The sequence below is a fragment of the Mytilus californianus genome, unplaced genomic scaffold (genome assembly GCF_021869535.1).
Source record: "Mytilus californianus isolate M0D057914Y unplaced genomic scaffold, xbMytCali1.0.p SCAF_12, whole genome shotgun sequence".
Lineage (NCBI taxonomy): Eukaryota > Metazoa > Mollusca > Bivalvia > Mytilida > Mytilidae > Mytilus > Mytilus californianus.
In genome coordinates, this window is record NW_026262604.1 from 46,904,475 (window position 1) to 46,924,223 (window position 19,749).

The following is a 19,749-nucleotide window of genomic DNA, read 5'->3' on the forward strand; positions in this document are numbered from 1 at the left end:
TTATTATTGATATGGTCATAACTATGAAATAACTGTTTACAAAAATTAAGGATTGTCTACCTCAGGAATGTATGACTTTACTGTAATTGGCAAAATCTTTCTGAATTGTGAGTCTTCTATGGTCTTCAACTTCATCCATTTATCACCTTTTTAACATTTCTAATCAGAGCGTCACTGACGAGTCTTTTGTAGACGAAACGCTCGTCTGGCGTGCAAAATTTTAATCCTGGTATCTATGATGAATTTATCTATAACAACTGGGTCGATGCCATTGCCGGTAGGGGTTTTTCTCACAGAAGATTTCACCAGGCCAGTAAACAACACTTCATTATTTACATGAGTTACGTGTATCATTGATATCGCTATAATTATAAACTAACTGTTCACAAAACTATAACATTTTGAAATGCTAAGAACTTCCTATTCCAAGAACAGATTATTTTAGCTGCATTTTGGAAAACCTTTCTAAAAGTTGGGTACTCAATGCTCGTCAACTTTGTATTTGTGTTGCCCTTTGTAACTTGTTTTATTCGAGAGTCACTAATGAGTGTTTTGTAGACGAAACGCTCGTCTGGCGTGCAAAATTTCAATCCTTGTCATTTGCTGGTTTCTATGATGAGCTTATTGCACACAATCATGTTTTTTTTCAGACTGTTTACAACGTATGTACGCTTAATCAATATATTTTGTTTATGATCAAAATTTGCTAGGTTTATCTCAGTAAATGAAATACTGTCATTTTAAAGAAAAAATAAGATTTATTTAATAAATAATGAGGAAACAGCATTTACAAGTTCTCTAGAAAAAGTATTTAATATTAGACATCATAGATAAGTATGTTCTTTTTCATTCATAATGTATGATAAAAATGTACGTCAATTTGTTCTGAATGACATATTTTCAACCAAGAAAGATAACTCAATTTGTTTAACTACTGTAAAAAAAAGACGGTAATACATTAGAATGGTTAGGTTTCAGTAATCATGCATGAATATATTAGTGAGATCTGAGAAAAAAAAAACAACACTCACTTGTAAGTTTCAATTGTTTTTCTAGATTTACTTTTAATAGTTTTAAAAAATGGAATTAATTTAAAGTTTTTTAACAATATAATGTCGGCATTTCTTGATTCAAAATAATGTTTTGTTTATTAAAAACAAATAATAAACATATAATACCTCATTAAGGTTTAGTATGTACAATGGGAATGGTGGCTACATATGGATTTGGATTCAATTTAGAATTATAATGTAACACATGAATAAACATATAATACCACGTCCATTTGTGGTAACAACTTTCATTCAAGTTAATTACTCTATTATGATTGTGCGGTGAATACCTAATAGAAAATAAAACTGTTTTGTCTCACAGCTTAACCAGTTTAATTAGTTAAGTTGTACATGTAATTGAATGTCACTTAAGCATTTCTTATCAATACACATGCGTTCCGTATCTTGCAGTGGACAGTATTTTTCGCTTTTATCACAATTGTGGAGCGTGTACACAATTCCATATAAAAGAGTGGTAAAAGCAGAATCTTCATGTATCAGCGACCAATGCTCCTACTTGGTTTATATATGAAAATTTAAAAAAAATGTGGTATTAACACCAATGAGATAGCTATATACATACGCATACACATAAATATTATGTTATTTGATATCTGAAATTAATATTTTCCCCTCTTGAAATCCAAGTGCCAAAAATCTTGCATACTCCTAGACAGTTTTGTTTTTCGTTTATTCGTGTTAATGTAATTGTATTTTTTTCTTACATATTGATAGAAATTAGATTTTTTATTAGCCTGCATATAATTGATAACATTCAATATTTCAATCTCACACTTAATACACTCTTTTGTTTTGAAGTCATTCGTTTTTATCTAGTTTCTTCATCGGTTCCTTTCTAGGAAATATTAAATAATTCAAACGAGTCGTATATGTGTCATGAAGTATATGCATATACGACAAGATCCACAAAAGGTACTGATGTGTTCTTTTAATTAATGGCTTACCTTTAAGAAAGAAATGATTGCGATTCCATGACTCTCTTTGTATTTGATTCTACATTACACAACTTGGATGGTGTATTATTTATGCATTTGAAAAAAAAAGATATGCTGTGATTGTTTTACATGTTTCAGGTGGGCCATTTTATTTGAGATCCATTATACCACTGTACGGTGATACAATTTATTTCTTCGTTCTGATTGATTTAAAATGATCTTTCTGGTTATAATGTTTCCATATCAAATAGTGTTTTGCTCATCCTTACCTTCCACATCACTATCTTCAGATGTACCTCCCAAAGAAATAGTGTCATTATCGGTTTGGCCACGCTGTTTATTCATTTGAGTAAAAATTTCATAAAAAGCTGTTAAGCCATAATTCTTTACCATTTTGCATTATATTTATAGCCACTTTTCGATATAAACAAGAATATGTGGAATTATTGTCAATAAGACAACTATCGATAATTCACCAGACACCACAGGACGAACGTTTTATTTCGTTTACATATTTGATAAATGTTTAAATGATTTCGTTGCTACAAAAGACAGTTAAATTAAACAATGGAAATGAACTTTCAACTATCAATTAAAACAAAACAAATTCTAATTAGAAAAAAAAAATCAAATTATTAAGGAGTATATCTTATGACTGACACCGGTATATCTAAAAAGAAAACAAAGAAATATTAAGTTACAAAATCACGAAAATATTTATCATTTTATCTGAAGCATCATACAAATTAAAATAAGATTATCACAATTTTAATCATGGTTTGCATATCTTTACAGTTCCAATCTAGAATAAAATATTATTTTATCTGTCTATCTCTGTATACATCATGTACATATTTACTCATATATCTAGAATGTATATATCTGCATATATACATATACATTAATTAAGATATTAATCTATCATATGATTTAAAAGATTTAATTTACTATCAATTAACAAAAATAACAATGTTAGCGAAAACGATAATATTGTTTTTAATTTAAAGCAAGCATATTATTCAATGTATCATAACACAATACGTTTCGTGAACAAACTATGTATTGATTTTAAAGTTATAATATAGCAAGCAAACATTTATGAAGAACGATTCATTCAAAACGTATTAACAATTACATAGAAATATCTAACATTTCAACAAAAGGGACAACATAAGTTGTAATAGTAAAAATTGCATTGCATCATTAATTCATTGTAAAATATTCATTAAATATTAAAAAAATAATTACCTTTTGGTCTCTTTATCATTGTCAAAAATGAAAACAAAAGATAGTTGAAATAAGTTAAATTTATTTACTTATGTTTGTTATCTAATATTATTCTTAAGTTAATTGACCCTTGGTTATCAATCATATTCGAACATGAATAATCATCACAATCCGAATATAAAACATATAGCTGTCCATACGGCATAATCATTTTATAAGCCTACATATTATAAAATAATCCTTTCTGGTGTTTTTAATGTAGAAACAGTATGTACCTTTTTCAAGTAATTAATTATCATAATCAAATTCCTTACTCTCACCTAAAGTATAGAAACTTGTCAATTGTTAACCATTATAAAAGATATTTCTTTTTTTGTGGTTGATGGCTCACTGTTTTACTGTTACTATAACGAAGTTGACTTATACAGTACGTCTGTGTTTAAACTCATTAACGACGCTTTTCACAGTCTTAGATATCTAAATAATTGGAAAGCCGTAAATTCTGATGTTATACCAGGAGACGCTTACCATGTCGATGCACCCAGACTAGCTCCTTCTGTTGTTCGTGCAATTCCGTCCGTTTTTGCTTGCAACTTGCTTTGTATTCTTGGTTAAATTAGGAGTTTTAAAAATTAGTGAATCACTGTTAACTCATTTATTTGTACCCCCACTACTCTTTATATTCATAAATAGCTAACACTCAGGTACATGTTAATTTGTACACTGAATTATGACACATGTATCAGACAGTATTGTCTTGGACATACCATTTGTATTATTGAATTTTTTTTTTCAATTGTCGATCATGAATTTGACAGTAAAATCTATTATTAAAATAAATCATTCAGTTTTTTAAATATGCATATTTATCAGATAACATATGTAGAAATTTTGATCTCGATAATACTTCCGAATAGATGTAGAATTAGTATAGCCTATATTCGCCAACCGGAAATAGAAACTGAAAATTAAGACATTGAAATAAAACATTTACATCATCGGATAAAGTAACATAAAACACATATACAAATCACCGGTGACGAACTTCAAATACATTTTCATTTTAAATTCAGATTTTTTTATAACTATTCAAACAGGTTTTTAACACATACCAGGAATGGTTCGCTAGGTTTTGAACTGTTTTATGTAGAGTTACGGTCCGTTATAATTATATTAAGCTTGTTGTAGGATTATATGTCCTACTGAGACAATAAATTCGTTATAAACCTAAACTTAAACACACCTATTACAGAACACGTTTACTTACCGATGTTGTCAGCAATGGTGTTGATGTGTTTACATCACCAAGATAAAAATGACATCTGGCAAAGTTACTTTTTTTGTCAGTCACTGTAAGGTATACTGATGGTGAGCAACAATCACCACTGAAACAAATGAACAACAATATGCAATAAATAATATAACTCATTTGCTTTAAGTATTGAACTTCTTTGTTGAATTTAAATTAAAATTTATAAATGCGAAGAATTTAGTTAAATGAACATTGCAATCAAATGGTATGTCTAAAGAAGAGATGCAGAGTTTAATCTAGTTTGAAACAGTAAACAAAAGTCAACTCGGTTATAAAACAAACAAAGCCTTCGAAGCACGACAAATTAGTTTGTTTTGCAACTATCTTCGTTTTAAGTTGAATTTCATACTGCGTCAATAGTAAGACATAGAATAAAATAGAACACAAAAGAAAACTCTATGTTAGTCCAAAAATTATATTGAAATCTTGTAGTAGATTATGCATTATAAGTGGTGGCTTCTTAAACGGTAGCTAACGAGCGCAATTAGTCGTGAGTTGATTATTATTTCCGAATCAACTACTCTTTTTATATAGATTTTTTTACATAAGCTATTTCGAGTAACCCGATCGTTAATTTAAAGTTTGGTACCTTAATCAAATAAACTAAATTTAAGATAACTTCATTGTTTGTCTATTTATGCATGTACGCTTTGAAAAGCATCTATCTGCAAGTTCCACCTTTATAGTTGGGTCGACAATTACAAGAAAGATACATGTACCTAGATGTTTATTAAATATTAGTTCTGGTATAATTCGGAGAGTATGTTTAATCCTAGTTGTTCGATATATGTAGAACACTATTTAGGCAACCGTTAGCTATCATAAAAACTAAATAATTGACCTGTAAGTGAAGAAATATGTGTTCTTTTTTTTGTTGTTTCACTAATATTTAATCTATTTAAAAGTCATACCAAGTCGCCGATACTTGAGATCGTATAGACATTGGTAAAGACATATAGAACGATAAATGTTAAAGTATAAAGTATGTAGTTTTAATCTTACGGCGGGTGGGGAGAAAGTTTGTCAAGGAACACTCTTAGTGGTTTATATTTGAGACGACATGGTTGTCGAAGAGTGTTATTGTAGAAATGGAACTGATTCACTGTGATGCTTACGTTTAACTTTATTTCTACGTAGCGGTAACCTATATGATAATAAAAACAATAAATGTTAACAGGTAGAATGTTTATAATATAACCTTTATGTTGTTCATTTTAGTGTAAACTTCTTGAGTTCCGACATTATTCTGAGTCCATTATATATGTTATAGCAAATATGATAAGTAAAATGTTCGATTTAAAGTTAACTTAAGTTGTCTGAGTGGTCATTGGATTATCAAACAAAATTCAATAAGAACAACGACTGACGTTCAGATAATTGGTAATTAATTAGAAACGCTGTCTTGTCCTGTCTGTTTCAATGCCTGTTCATTATATCTTTTTAGGGGGGGGGGGCAAAAATCTCCGTTATTCACATTTATAATATATATAGTATATCTTTTAAACTTATATACTAGCAGTTGTTACACCGAAGCAAAACATATACAATTTACTATAATGTAGGTTCGAATCATGTCTTTACAACGACATTTGTGAAGGATACTATCTGCATTTAAATAAGCCCACAACAAATCATGATACAACTATTAAAAACTGGCGATAACACCATCAAATTATCAACTTTTGAAAGTTAGTTTTGATAAAATATTTTTCGTCAATTATTTTTTTACCTTCTTTATGATTTTACGTAAATTATAGGTTTTTAGAGTTCTTTCCATTCCGTGTCCAGAAAAAGCGGATACAATATAAATAGGGCTGAAATACACGTTTCTACAATATAAACGTTCATACTGTCATCATCGGTTGCTGATTTTCTTTTTTGAATAGTTTACACGTCGTTTCGTATTAAGATGGTACATACTAATACAGGGAGATAACTCAGTAAAAATCAGCTGAACGTTGTGTTTAATCACCAGTTTTTCCCCTGTGTTTTTAAAGTATAATGTTAAAGGCAACGTAAACGTAATTTGACTGTATTTTGGATTTTTTTTTATATTTCGGGTGTTTTTAAAATTCACTGAACTGCATCTGTGTCCTAAATACATGGTGTAGTGTGGCATATTTTCCAGAGATAGAATATATATAAAATGTGTCAAAACGATACATAGGTGTAATATACAAATCGCAACTTTATCCCATCATAAAAAAAAATAAAGGACAACGAAAGAATAACACAAATACAAAAATAAAACATATTGAATATACACCTGTCTACTGTTGAACGCAATATATTCAGCTGTAGAATTTACGGGTACCTGAGCTTGTGTTGTTGTATATTTCGGAGAAGAGGGGTTGCTATCTTTTTTACGTAACATATATTGCAGTCATAATAGACAACCTCTGAATTTCTGTCTTACAATTAAAAGCAGCGCGGTCGACTATATTTACAAGATAACAGTCCCCTTTATTAGAAGGTCAATGACAAACATTAATCAAATTAACACTATAAGAGGCAATAGCAGTTTGTCGATGTTTAAAAACGACAAAGATGAGACTGTCATCCAAACATTTTTTGAGAGATCATTAACACACTGGAGAATATGTCCTCCAGACAATTACTCATTATTACTGACGAAGTTATAACAATAATGACATACCAAAGCATATTCTAATTGTAATATGTCTGTATATGGAATGTCTTGTCCGTTCCGACAAAAAGGTCTACTGTTATATGTGTTTTTACCTGGCATTGATTTTTATCGGGGATGAATGTACGCTGCTTGTTTCGAAACTCCATCCCTTTGATCCAGAAAAAGATGACAGTTCAGTTGCAAATGTTATCGTAGCCTGTTCATTCCATGTAACTCCTGAACACGACGTGATATCCAAGTCATCACACGTTCTAACTAATTGTTCAACAGTACAGGATGGTGCAATATCTGGACTAATCTAGAAAAACAAATATAAAATTCTTTGGATATTAAGCACCCAGAATATAAACAGTTTGCAATATTTTCTTCTGTGTTCCTAAAGCATAAGATGACACAAACAAATGCTTTTTTTGCATTTGCACAGAAGATACGCTTTCAATTTAACTTTAATTGTATATGTAACGGCAAATGTTTAGTGACATTAACGATTTTCATTTTTCCCTGAATTAGCTTCTACATTATGACAAGGAAAATGCTAAAGTATTCTTTATGACAAGATATTGATACAGATTAGTTATCTTGTGTGATAAGATAGGTGTTAAATCGGCTGAATCAAAAATCAATCATAAACGCCTTAGATAGAGAATATATGAAATTCATTCGACCACAATCCAGAAGAAAATAGCAAAACGTGATTATAATATGTAATTAGATTATATCATACGCGAGGAAATAATTCGTATGATTCTCAAACAGCGGAATTTAAGGCTGAACAAATCACTCAACATAAAACAAGGTTGACCATTTTGAACTTTTCAGAAAATTTCCTTAGCCCAGTAGTCAGCACTTCTGGGTTAACTTGAATTATTACTGATATGGTCATAATCATAATTTAGCTGTTAATAAAACTTAGAGTTTTTCGAGATACGAAGGATTTTCTACCCCAAGATTATATTACTTTAGCTGTATTTGGCAAATAATATCAGAACTTTGGGTCCTCAATGCTTTTCAACAATGTACTTTTAAACTATTTTCATTCGACCGTCACTAATGAGTCTTTTGTAGACGAAACGCGCGACTGGTGTACACACTTTAATTCCTGATATCTATAATGAGTTGATTTACATGTTATCTTCCAAACATCGTATATTCATACCATCTTTCATTTGATATCTTTACTAGTTTCCTTATTTCTCAGTTACTTTGCAATCGTATGACAAGTGCGGCAGGAGATTAAAAAAAGTTCTAACTTGTCTTATTGAATTGCCTAGTGATTTCAATTGCTTTACCAAAATCAGTAAATGTGAATATTGTTTTGCGATGGGTTGAATATGAAATAGCTTAAGGCTTCTACATAAATAAGAAAGAACGAACATTCAGCTTATACCAGATGTCTATACGTTTGGAAGATAGGACGACTTAACAATTTTCATCTCCCGGATGATTTTACCTGTACTTAACAATTGAGTAATTATTTCAGAAATATTGATTTGAGCAAATTATTCTGATAATATGATTTCTGATTTATATTCAATAACATATTGAATATGGAATACAAGGACACAAATGTAGATCCAAAAGTGATGTCAAATCACTCGAATAAAAACTATTCCGGATAAGAAATAATTAACTTACATATAGTATTTGACTTTCCCGCAAAACGATACTAGCTGATCCGTGTTCGCGAATTGTCAAAGTGTACGTCCTGTAATAAGAGTAAAAGTGTGTCAGTGTTCAATGAAAATCTGCCAAGAAAACGAATAATTTAACAAGGATAACCATTTCTTGAAAAAGGGAATTAATACTTCCATGCTCCATACATTTTTGCAAACCATTTATGCATCTATTTATCTTGATTCTTGTTTAAAATAACCTGAATTAGACACACTCAAAACAACAAACTTGTAATGGCAAATGTATGGGATTATAAAGACCAAGAAGGGGGATAAATAGAACTGCCACCATCGTCTAAAGTTAATTTTGCTAGAGGTAATTATATGTTTAAGTGAAGTAAATTTCGTAATTCATCGATCGAGAAAATGATAACAATGTTTAGCTAATTTTAACTTTAAATTAAGTAAATTTTATAATTTATCGATTGAGAATATGCTAACAATGTAGAAAAGTATTTAGATACAATGGGCATGCATGATTGAAGACATAATAAGTCCATTATAATGGATACCATACAGATGATGTTGTGCCTGGCCTGTGATAGTTAGATAAATGTATGCATCCAATTTTAATGCGTATGCCATTCGTTTCTCACTAACCATCAATTAAAAACGTTATGCAAAACAAATTTCATTGGAAAAATAAACTAACATGGGAAAACTGTCTATTAGTAAGCCTCAGGAAGGTTAAATATTATTAAAGTAAATCTTACACTGTATTATTTAGGCTAGATCCCTGTATCTGAAATGTTATTTCTGCAAATCCGTTGCTATTAATTAATCGAGTAAAACGTGTATTACCAGTCAGCAATCCTCTATCATCTGTTACATCAATAACAAATGTTTCATTCTCTGAACCCTTGTTTTCTAAGATGTAGGATACATTACCAACAGCGTTCATATAAAGATCTGAAGAATAGTACAATATAAAGAACCATCGCAATACAGAAATTATTTGCAAACTACTGATTTAATGTTTCAATTAAAATGCTGTTGTCCTACTTATTTTTGTTTGTTTGTGTTTTTGCTACAAATAAGAATTCTTTAATTTGTTGTATGAGGCAATACTACAATGTTCCGTTTTGGATTTTTTATTTAGTTTAATCTGGGTATTGTACAAGGTTGCAATTTCCTACTTTTTTTAAGACGTGACTGTATGCTTAGCTCGCCACGTACAATTTAATTGTGTATCTAGAAAGGTAGAAGTGTTTAATGTTTGTATTCCTAATCATAGAACAGATTAATTCATGTGTATTTTTTTTCTGGAATACATTTGTAACAGCACGGCTTGAGGCCAATAGTTTTGAAAGCTAAATATCTATTAAACATTCGAAACTATATAATGTACATTGCAGAAAATCTCTACAAAAGTTGTAAATCAATATACAGTCGAAATAAAGATATATTCGTGTATATAAATACATTAGTCAGCAAACTAGAAGTTTATAAGGTATACAAACCTGGCATGGAAGTTAACTTTAGTTTAATAGTCACCGGAGAAATAGAATTAGGTGATGTCCTCATCCAGGTAGTTCCACTGTCATCTATTCCATAAATACTTACATCGTAATGCTGTAAGAATAGTTTGCAAACATTATGGTTAAATAGACCGCTTTGGTGTAAGTAAAAAAAGTAGTTGTGGTATGATTGTCTTTAAAAACATTTTCCACCAGAAACTAAAGGGCGAGGATATAAACAACTACAAATAACCGTACAAATGTTCAACAATGAGGAAAGAACCACACCTTATAGTAAGCTGTAACAGACCCCTGCATAATGAAATAAGAAAAATTTCAAATGGTAAAAGCAACAAACTGATTTATTTTAAAAACAATTTACGAAAATAAATTATAGAAGACAGAGACAGAGATTAAAAGCCCACACACATGTTTAACCCCGCCACATTCTTTGTGTGTCTGTCCCAAGTCAGGAGTCCGGAGTACCTAAGTTGTCGCTGGTTCATGTCTGCCATACTTGGTTTTCGGAAATTGTGTTGTTACGAATCAGGCCTTTAGTTTTTTCCTATAAATTGTATCACATTTTTTCATGTCTTGGTCTTTTAAAGCCAAATTTATGATTTGGGTTGTTCTCATTGTTGGAGGCCGTACAGTGGCATATAGTTGCTTACTTCCACAGTTTTACTCTAGTGGGTAGTTTTCTCATTGGCAATCATACCACATCTCCTCGTTTTTATATGAAAAATGCGCCAGGGATTTTTAACCCTCCTGTTACATTGTGTAAAAGTACAACATCAGAAGATAATCTGAACATATTGTATCTATATCAATACATTTATTTTCAAGGCTTTATTTCATGTCATTTTCACTATTTTTTTATATTCTTTTGAATTAACCGTATACAATGATCTACTTGTGTTAGAGTCAATAAGAATCATGTTTTCTATTCTACTTTAATGTTGTAAATTATTTATACTACAGTTTATACAAAGACTTACATCTGCTATTAGAGTTGTCGAAACAAAGTATTTCGAGTCAAATTCTCCAGAAATCAGTGTTAAATTGAGATAATTCGTTGTTGAATTTCTTGTTTTCAAACGCACGGATGACGTTTTCATACCAGCAGGTAGGTTGAACACAGTAAAATATAATGTATAGTTTCCGCCTACAAAATTTTAAATGAAGGTTGTATCGCATCATTGTTAATGTAAAAACAAAAGTTAATTTCAATTCTTTTAATACTGCAAATTTTACAACAATGTAGAATGTAATTCACCAATGCATTCAGATAAACATTAATCCGTTTTTATTGACAACAGTCGGTCAAAAAATCATCCTAATAATTGATAATTTTAAGAACAGCTCATTTGAAATAATAATTGATGACATTGTGTATGAACATGGTTTCACTAAATTGTCAATTTGTTTATTTCGGTTTCTCGAAAAGAACACGGAAGACCATCGTGTCCTCGTCATTGAATCAGCAAATAACACTTGTTGCTGTTTGATAAGTTTGTATGACTACAATATATTATATTTTATCTTATTAAATGGTTTTCAATTATAAATTTACACTGCTTTACATACCTACTACGGGATTTCCTGAAACTTTATATAATTGGCCATCATTTGCTTCTTCTGTAATAACATAGTGAAAATCTACAGAAGTCTGGGCTGTAATATTGACCGTCCAGTGGTTGTTTCCTGTTCTCATTAAACTATATGTGCCAGGCTTTGGATTCTGAAAGAAAATGTACTATGTTTTGAATTGTAAACAACATTTGAAAACAGAGTGGCATATACTAACTGTTAGATTCCTTCAATTGTTTTGTTTCATATTCGTTCGCCGGTTTTCGAACATTCGCTTTTTGCCCAAAAGAAATTAAAATAATATATAAAGAGATGTCAATGAAACTTTTAGGACATTGATAAGGGCCTTTTTGCATCGTCCACCTCCTATTTTCACTTTTTTTCCCGAATGCCTTTATGCGATGTATATTTGGAAAGCATAAATTTGGATTCTTTAAGAACGGGTAATAAATAGTGTAGTATGCTTACAGATTGCTAAGTTTTATAGAGGTTAACACATTTAAATGGACAAAGGCAAACAAGGCAGTATGACAAATATTTTTAAAAACTCATCCATTTAACAACACAAAATTTCGCTCGCATGTGGTTGTTGAGGTGTTTTCTATTATTTTGAACTAGTCATGTATTAAACATATATTTGCTTCCAGAATAACTGAGTCACAAAGAATTTTGTTGTTACGATGTACGTGAAATATATTTAAATAAAATATATGTTATATTTTTGTAATTTATTGTTAATTCAGTAAAGGTCCTGTCGTAAATAGTTTATGCCGTTGAAACCACAAATCATCTTAATAACCATGATAACCAGAAATGATCGTCATTCATTGGTCAAATTAAATAATAATGGAAGATGACGTCTACGGGTTAGTTTGCAAACCATATTGGTAAAGTTATTTACCACGCGGACACGTTAGATGTACTTGTACTTTATTCAAACAGTTATTTTAAATCCAGGTTCAATCAAAGTGTCAAAATACTCATATGTACCAAAGCTCTAACAAGTCCGCTGTTGGTGTATAAGTACAGACTATGACAGACAATCTAAATATTCATCTAGGGTGCGTCAACAAGGCAAACATCGTATGCATGCATTACCTGTCATGCAAATTCAAAATGTCACGATAATGATTGATAGGACAGAAATAGTAAATGTAAGACAAGTAAAAGAGAGGCTAAAAATACCAATGGGACATACAAACTCATAAGTTGAAAATAAACTGACCACACTATGGCTAAAAAAGAACAAAAAAGACAAACAAACAACAGTACACAAAACACAACATAGAAAACTAAAGCCCGAACAACATGAACCCCGACAAAACCTGGGGTGATCTCAAGTGCTCCAGAAAGGGTGAGCAGATCTTGCTCCACCTTTGGCATCCGTCGTGGTTCTCATGCAAGTTCAAACAACCCGGTGATAAGTTTAATTCGGAAGATCACATTCGGGTAAAATCGGACGGGATTGTATTTACGACAGTTGGAACATATCCGTTGTCATGTGTGATACAGATATGTAATAACGGCCAACCACCTCGTCAATCGCATCCGTAAAATTTACGAAGGGCTGATTTCATTTTCACCATTTCGAACTCTTGGTGAGCAGCAACCCTCTATCAATTAAATCATGATAGGAAATGCTCTTGAATATAAGAGTTTGTAGACATAGAGTTGACTGTGCTGGAGTTCGAATCGAGTTTTCAATTATCTAATACAAACTGTTGATATATAAAAAATTATATGTTCGTTATAAATCATACTAAACCAACAATGATATAAATTGTTTTTTGGATTATTGTCTTCCTCTCTTTCTCTCTCTCTCTCTCGTGTATTTACCAAGATAGTAACAATAACTTTAGCTGGGCTTTCAAAAAGCACACTGGTATTTTCAGCTGTGATTACAGATCCTGGAACAAAATAATGTAAATATGGTAATGGAATTACACTTTCAAATTTTCAAGTCGAAGTATGTGTAATAACAAACACTATGTTGGAAAGGATCGTTAGTGCCGATGCATGTTTTGAAATTTATGCTTAAATTTTACGTCATAAAGATAACACTGATGTGTAGATAAAACACAAAATTTGGTCAATGTAAGAAGTATGACATACTATGATAATTGTCATTTATTTTTAATTTGGTAATTTTAGCTGTAAATAGGCATAATTGACATACATCTTATGAACCATTCACTACTATTAGTACTCTATATAAAGGAGATGAGATATGATCGTAAATGCGAACTAGATGTATCCACAACAGTCCACATATAGGTCACCGTGACGTATTAAACAATGAGCATAACCTATATAGTATAGCCAGTTATAAAGGTTCCGGCATGCAAAAAAGTGAAAGAATTCAAACGAGAAAAACAAACTTGTTATCATATGGAAGATACATAATGTAAAACTTGGGTATGGTTTAATAATCAACGGCAAACAAAAATTAAAAAAAAACTAACCAACGACAATACTGAATAACAGGCTTCTTACTTAGAACAGACACAGTCATGAATAATGTGTGATGGGTTAAACATTGTAATAAGCGCTCAAACCTTCCCAAATATGATAATTTTTTTTCTATCTTATTAAATTAATTACAAATACTCAATAAGAATGCGATTTGTTTGCTTTTTTTAATTATAGAAGTACACCAAATCCACATCTTATATCATCAGTTTCATAGTGGATCTGAATATTCAAAAGTATAAAAGTACTATGGACTTTGTACCTTTTATGAATTTTAGGGGTAGTTTACAAAACGAATACAATTGATAATATGCAAGGAAACGTATTGACTTCGTTCTCAATCTTAGTTCAATCCACCAATGTATATCGAACACAGTAAACTCGAAACAATATTCGATTTGAAAAAACTACAGTTAACAGAACAAGGTTACTGGCTTACTCTATAATCACGGTTTCTGTATTTATTTTTGTGTGTTTTAAAGGTTACTGCTAAGTAACCATCTAGAAATGTTATGTCATGAAACAAAAATATAGTTATATTCACCAAATTCGGATGCAACGTCAACATCATTTGAAGAATTAGCACCAATCACTGTGATTCTAACATTGTTCAACATATTGTCGACTGGAAACACCATTGAATTATCGTCATGTTCTTCGACCTCAAAAATATCCACTGTCACAGTTGCCGATGGAAAGAGTTCCTTAACACATAAACACATCATGTTTATGTATAGAATTGTCATATTAGTATTACTTTAAAGCCAGCGAACATACAACTGCTAAACAGTACTATTCAAAGGATTATAAAAATTGAGTTTGGTTAGATTTTGTTAGCGAGTTCTATGAAGCATTTTAATGAAAGACTGGTACACGTGGTGAGGATATTCTATTTTGTTTTATTTCTCCATTCATTTTGAAGTTCTTACATCAAACTTTTTATTTTTCATTTCTAATTTGACATTTGTTTAGCTCCAATCGGAAATTGATATATTCAAAATGACATATCTCACTTCCAAGTTGTCATTCATCATTTCCAACTTGACACTTCACACTTACAAGATGAGATTCGTTACCTCTAAGTTTATCTTTTTGACTTCAAATATATCGTTTTTATTTCCAAGTTGAACTTATTGGAATTGAAAAATTGTCCAGGTTGATATGAATTACTAAAAATTGTCATTTTGGAAGCGAGAAACAAGTTTAAAATTAGAAATTTTAGCAATAACATTTCCCTACTCGTCTATCTTATATATTTTGTTTATGTTTGTTAACACTGTTCAAACAATTTCAATGTATCATTGGTGCCATGTTTTACTAAGCATATATATGAACAGTGATAAACAGCATTGAATGAATGTGAAACAAACTAAATAAAATTTAATTAAGTTGTATTGACTTCTTTGTGAAAATCATCCTTAAGATACATTCCTAGACATGCTTTCGGGACAATGTACATCATTGTCTGCCGTGAATTGTTCGAAATGAACAACTAGTCTATCTCATTGATTTTGCCTATTCGTTATTTATCTCATTAAAATACTAATACGTTTTACATTATGTATCTTCCATATGATAACAGTTGGCATATTAAAGATAGATCCTTTTGTTCGGTAAATTATAGTTACACAGTGTGCTAGTGACCACATACGATATAAACAGGGTCAGTAAATTCCATATCTTACCGACTATCTTATATGGGGAGATAAGACGTAGTTGTTAACCTTGATATCACAATTTTTACATAACATTAAACAAAACATTCAATTATTTACAGTGCGAAAATCAGCGTTCCTAAGACATCTATTGTTTTTATGAATGAACGTAACATTACTACTAACCGTGTATTAAATTGAAACACGCCTACTGAACAAATATTAACTATACACGGTCTCCACGTGCTCGCTTTTGGCCAATGATATTCATAGAAGCGTATAGAAGGTAAGATACATTTCCATATTCAGATTGGAAAGCAGTTGTAATATATGTATTACATAACACATACGTTAATTTTCAGTATAAAAAAAAATAAAATAAAATTCACAATCTCGCATTTCCTTATCAAAATTATATACCTTACTGATCTGTCGTATGATATCACCTAGTTCCACTGTACTAAACCGGTAAATGGTTCCTCCTGTACCTGCTGCAACTAAGGAATACGCATCTTGTTCAGCATCACGCTTTATTCGATCTTGAATAGAATCTAAATTATAAATGTGCATACGTTAATAATACGTTAAGGTATTGAGCAGAATCGTATTTTCATAAAAAAAATATCTAAAATTGCAGTTGAGTCCTGGTTTTTGCATCCTTACAGCACGTTTCAAAAAATAAAATACGTGATTGCAAGGCTGATGATGGTACCTAGACTAATTTGGTTTTTTTTGTAAATTTATTTATCGAGAATGCCAATCCGCTATTGTGTGACGCTATTGTGTGACGCGTAATTTCCTGATATAACTGATAAATGTATTTCAATGGGATACAATTTGGAAATGTCAATAATGGAACAGGAACTGCTAAATCTTGTGGATTATCTAGGTTCGTCGATGGTTTTAATCTTATTTATCTATGAAATGTTGTGCGAAGCGTAGCTTGTCTTTTCGTTTCTTAGTTTGGTTTCTGGACAAAGTGTTGCCAGTTGAAGTTTGATTTATCGTTTTCTATTATCCCCCTGTAATCTTCTCCCTCTTCTTAAAAATAAAAGAAACATATAGATGTTTTGACATATCTACTTATATCAAGGTTTTTATTGTCCTTTTTGTTTAGGCCAATTAAAATTAATTGATAGATTTTCATCCCCGCCCGCCCCTCTGAAATCGTTCCGCCCCAATTTTTTTTATTTTGAAAAATTTACGATTTCCGGATTTTGTTCATTTTCGTTACCGGTAACTGTCGATAATTTCGTTTCATTAATAACATCCTGTTTCAAATTTTGGTTTTTGCATTTCTTTGTATGTTTGATTCGTTATACATGTATATACATGATAGAACCTTATTATTACACTTGCATATATGAAGAACACGTCACAAGAGCGTTTCATATCTAATAAAAAATAAAAAATAAAATCCTCCCACCCACCCCGTTTTTTTAAAAAATTTGGATGAAAATCTACTTATTAAATTTACTTGGCAAGATTAAACATTATCATCAAATTTGCAAACACAAGTACCTAATGATATTCATTGGAACTAGTATGATTTGCACAGCCTTTTGTATATAACCTGAACTTCAATTTTCTACATTGTGCATATTTTCTACTACTTTTGCAGATAACTTGATGTTATTGTCATTGTTACGAAGGACGTATGAAATGAATATTAAGCGAGCTCATTTGAATAAAGTCAAAATCAAAAACTAAAATATCGTTATTCTTGTTATCGGCAATTTGTCTTTACAATATGGTTTTTCTGTTCGAAAATATGAAAACAATGAAATAGTAAAAATATGTTCACGCATACAAAACGTTCGGATAGTCGTTTGGTTGTATGAATGAAGTCGCGTGCCTAATAATTTTGAGTATCAAGTCATGTTTATGATCTTAAAAAAATAAAGGGCGATAAGATCCAAGGGAAAATGCGCAAATTGCCGATAAATGTAAATCTGTGCAAGTTCAAAGAGTTGTTAATGAAGGCAAATAAAAAAAATTCAAAACCCCCGAAATTTGCCTACAAACAAATGGATTATAATATTCATGATTCAACCTAATTTTTCAATTACGCCAGAACGATATAAAATTATATATATATATACGTTTTTTTCTTTTATTATAAATATTTAAATATTTGGTACTTTGTTTGTGAAGGTAATAATTTCTTTGAGCATTTGTTTTAAATATAAAATGTTTCAATGCATCTTGTTATTTAAAATTACTATATAATTAAGTCGATGGGAATATATTGTTTCATTGGTCGGTGTGGAAATTTTGTTTCCCAGTTACTATGTGTATAATGTCATCTGCAATCGGTCTATATAATGATAAAATTAGATGTGTGTAGGTGTCATACAAACATTATCCACAATAAACTTCTTCTTTGTCGAAGGTTTATTAAAATTCAGCAGTGCATACCATGTGTGTCAGTTTGTAATAATATTCAATTACAATCTTTCTACTTAAGCTTATGCAATATGACATAAATTATGTAATATTTATATTAAGCATTACATATGTACCACCAGTTTCTCTCTTTTTCCGACGAGCACACAAAGAATCCTTTAGAAAAAGTCGCAGATCAATATTTTTTTCGTTAGCAGCATCTATTACAGTTTGGGCATCTGCTTCGTCTTTTGCTGGAGCATCAGTAAAGAAGAATATCGTTGATTTCTCTCTGCACAATTCAATAGCTTAAAATAATGAAGCATTGATATTAAAATCTGAGCGTCTTTATATCAAGAGAAAATGCAACCCGGTACCTTTGTTAACATCTGCAAAACAACGCATTAAAGTCAAGAAATAACTACTAACCGTGTATTAAGATAAAACACTCCTACTGAATAAAAATTAAATATACAAGGTCTCAACGTGGTCGCTTTTGGCCAATGATAGTCATAGAAGTGTATAGGAAGTAAAATATATTTCCCTATTCAGATCTTTGCGTTAAGGCAGGAACTGATAACTAAAATACCTTGGTATCAAAGAATTTTTTCGAAATGTTGCCTTATGTATATGCCCTAGCTAATCATGCTGGTGTAGATATTAAGTTAATTTTCATATTCTGACAACAAGACGGACGACAACAATACACTCTTTTTAAGAAAAAACATTTCAAATATGTTTGCCATGATAACGGAGATACATGTAAATGCGACTTATTTTTAGATATTACATGTTGTACCTTTTTGCAATCCGCTCATCGCATACTCTGGACAGTCACCTCCTCCTTCAAGTATTACATTTTCAAGTGCACTTATCATGTCAAGTCCATGTTCAGTCGTAAGTCTATGCACATGCTTCACTATGAATAACATAAATGAACAATACCGTGAATATTGAAGTTGATTAAAATAACGTATCTTGGTGTGAAGAGGCTCATTTTTAAATCCAAATGTAGGTTTTGATAGTGGGGAAAATTAATTGCAAGATATAAAATGAGGTTTAAGCAGAAATATACGATGAATGAACATTGCAATGAAAAATTAAGAAATATTAAAATGATTTATATACCATCTATGAGATTTAAACAGCCAATCAGAATACCAATTTTAAAGGCATAATACTTGCACAGTAAAGAAAATATAACCTTTAATGGCACCAGTATTTACAAATATGGCACCAAATAGGAACAGGATTGAACAAAACGAATCAATTCGTTATTTAAGTATTTAAGAACATTAGCTTTCTTTTATCTTTGGAAATTCG

At 30.8% G+C, this 19,749-nt stretch overlaps 1 protein-coding gene across 3 annotated transcripts in view; it reads right to left on the reverse strand.

Annotated features, from left to right (window-relative positions):
* Nucleotides 1-738: 738 nt before the first annotated feature.
* The window catches only part of LOC127721917 (von Willebrand factor A domain-containing protein 7-like), a 34,008-nt gene continuing 14,997 nt past the window's right edge, over nt 739-19,749 (reverse strand). The window contains exons 9-21 of one of the 3 annotated variants that reach the window (XM_052228726.1): nt 19,226-19,345; nt 18,564-18,734; nt 16,462-16,580; nt 14,931-15,090; nt 13,754-13,824; nt 11,915-12,068; nt 11,326-11,492; nt 10,331-10,442; nt 9,584-9,779; nt 8,833-8,902; nt 7,290-7,495; nt 4,503-4,620; nt 739-3,266 (exon numbers count right to left, since the gene is read on the reverse strand). In XM_052228726.1, coding sequence (XP_052084686.1) covers nt 3,234-3,266; nt 4,503-4,620; nt 7,290-7,495; nt 8,833-8,902; nt 9,584-9,779; nt 10,331-10,442; nt 11,326-11,492; nt 11,915-12,068; nt 13,754-13,824; nt 14,931-15,090; nt 16,462-16,580; nt 18,564-18,734; nt 19,226-19,345 — 1,697 coding nt within the window. In that variant the 3' untranslated portion in view covers nt 739-3,233. The remainder of the gene's footprint in view (nt 3,267-4,502; nt 4,621-7,289; nt 7,496-8,832; nt 8,903-9,583; nt 9,780-10,330; nt 10,443-11,325; nt 11,493-11,914; nt 12,069-13,753; nt 13,825-14,930; nt 15,091-16,461; nt 16,581-18,563; nt 18,735-19,225; nt 19,346-19,749) is intronic. The other 2 variants (XM_052228728.1, XM_052228727.1) reach the window with 2 other exon arrangements.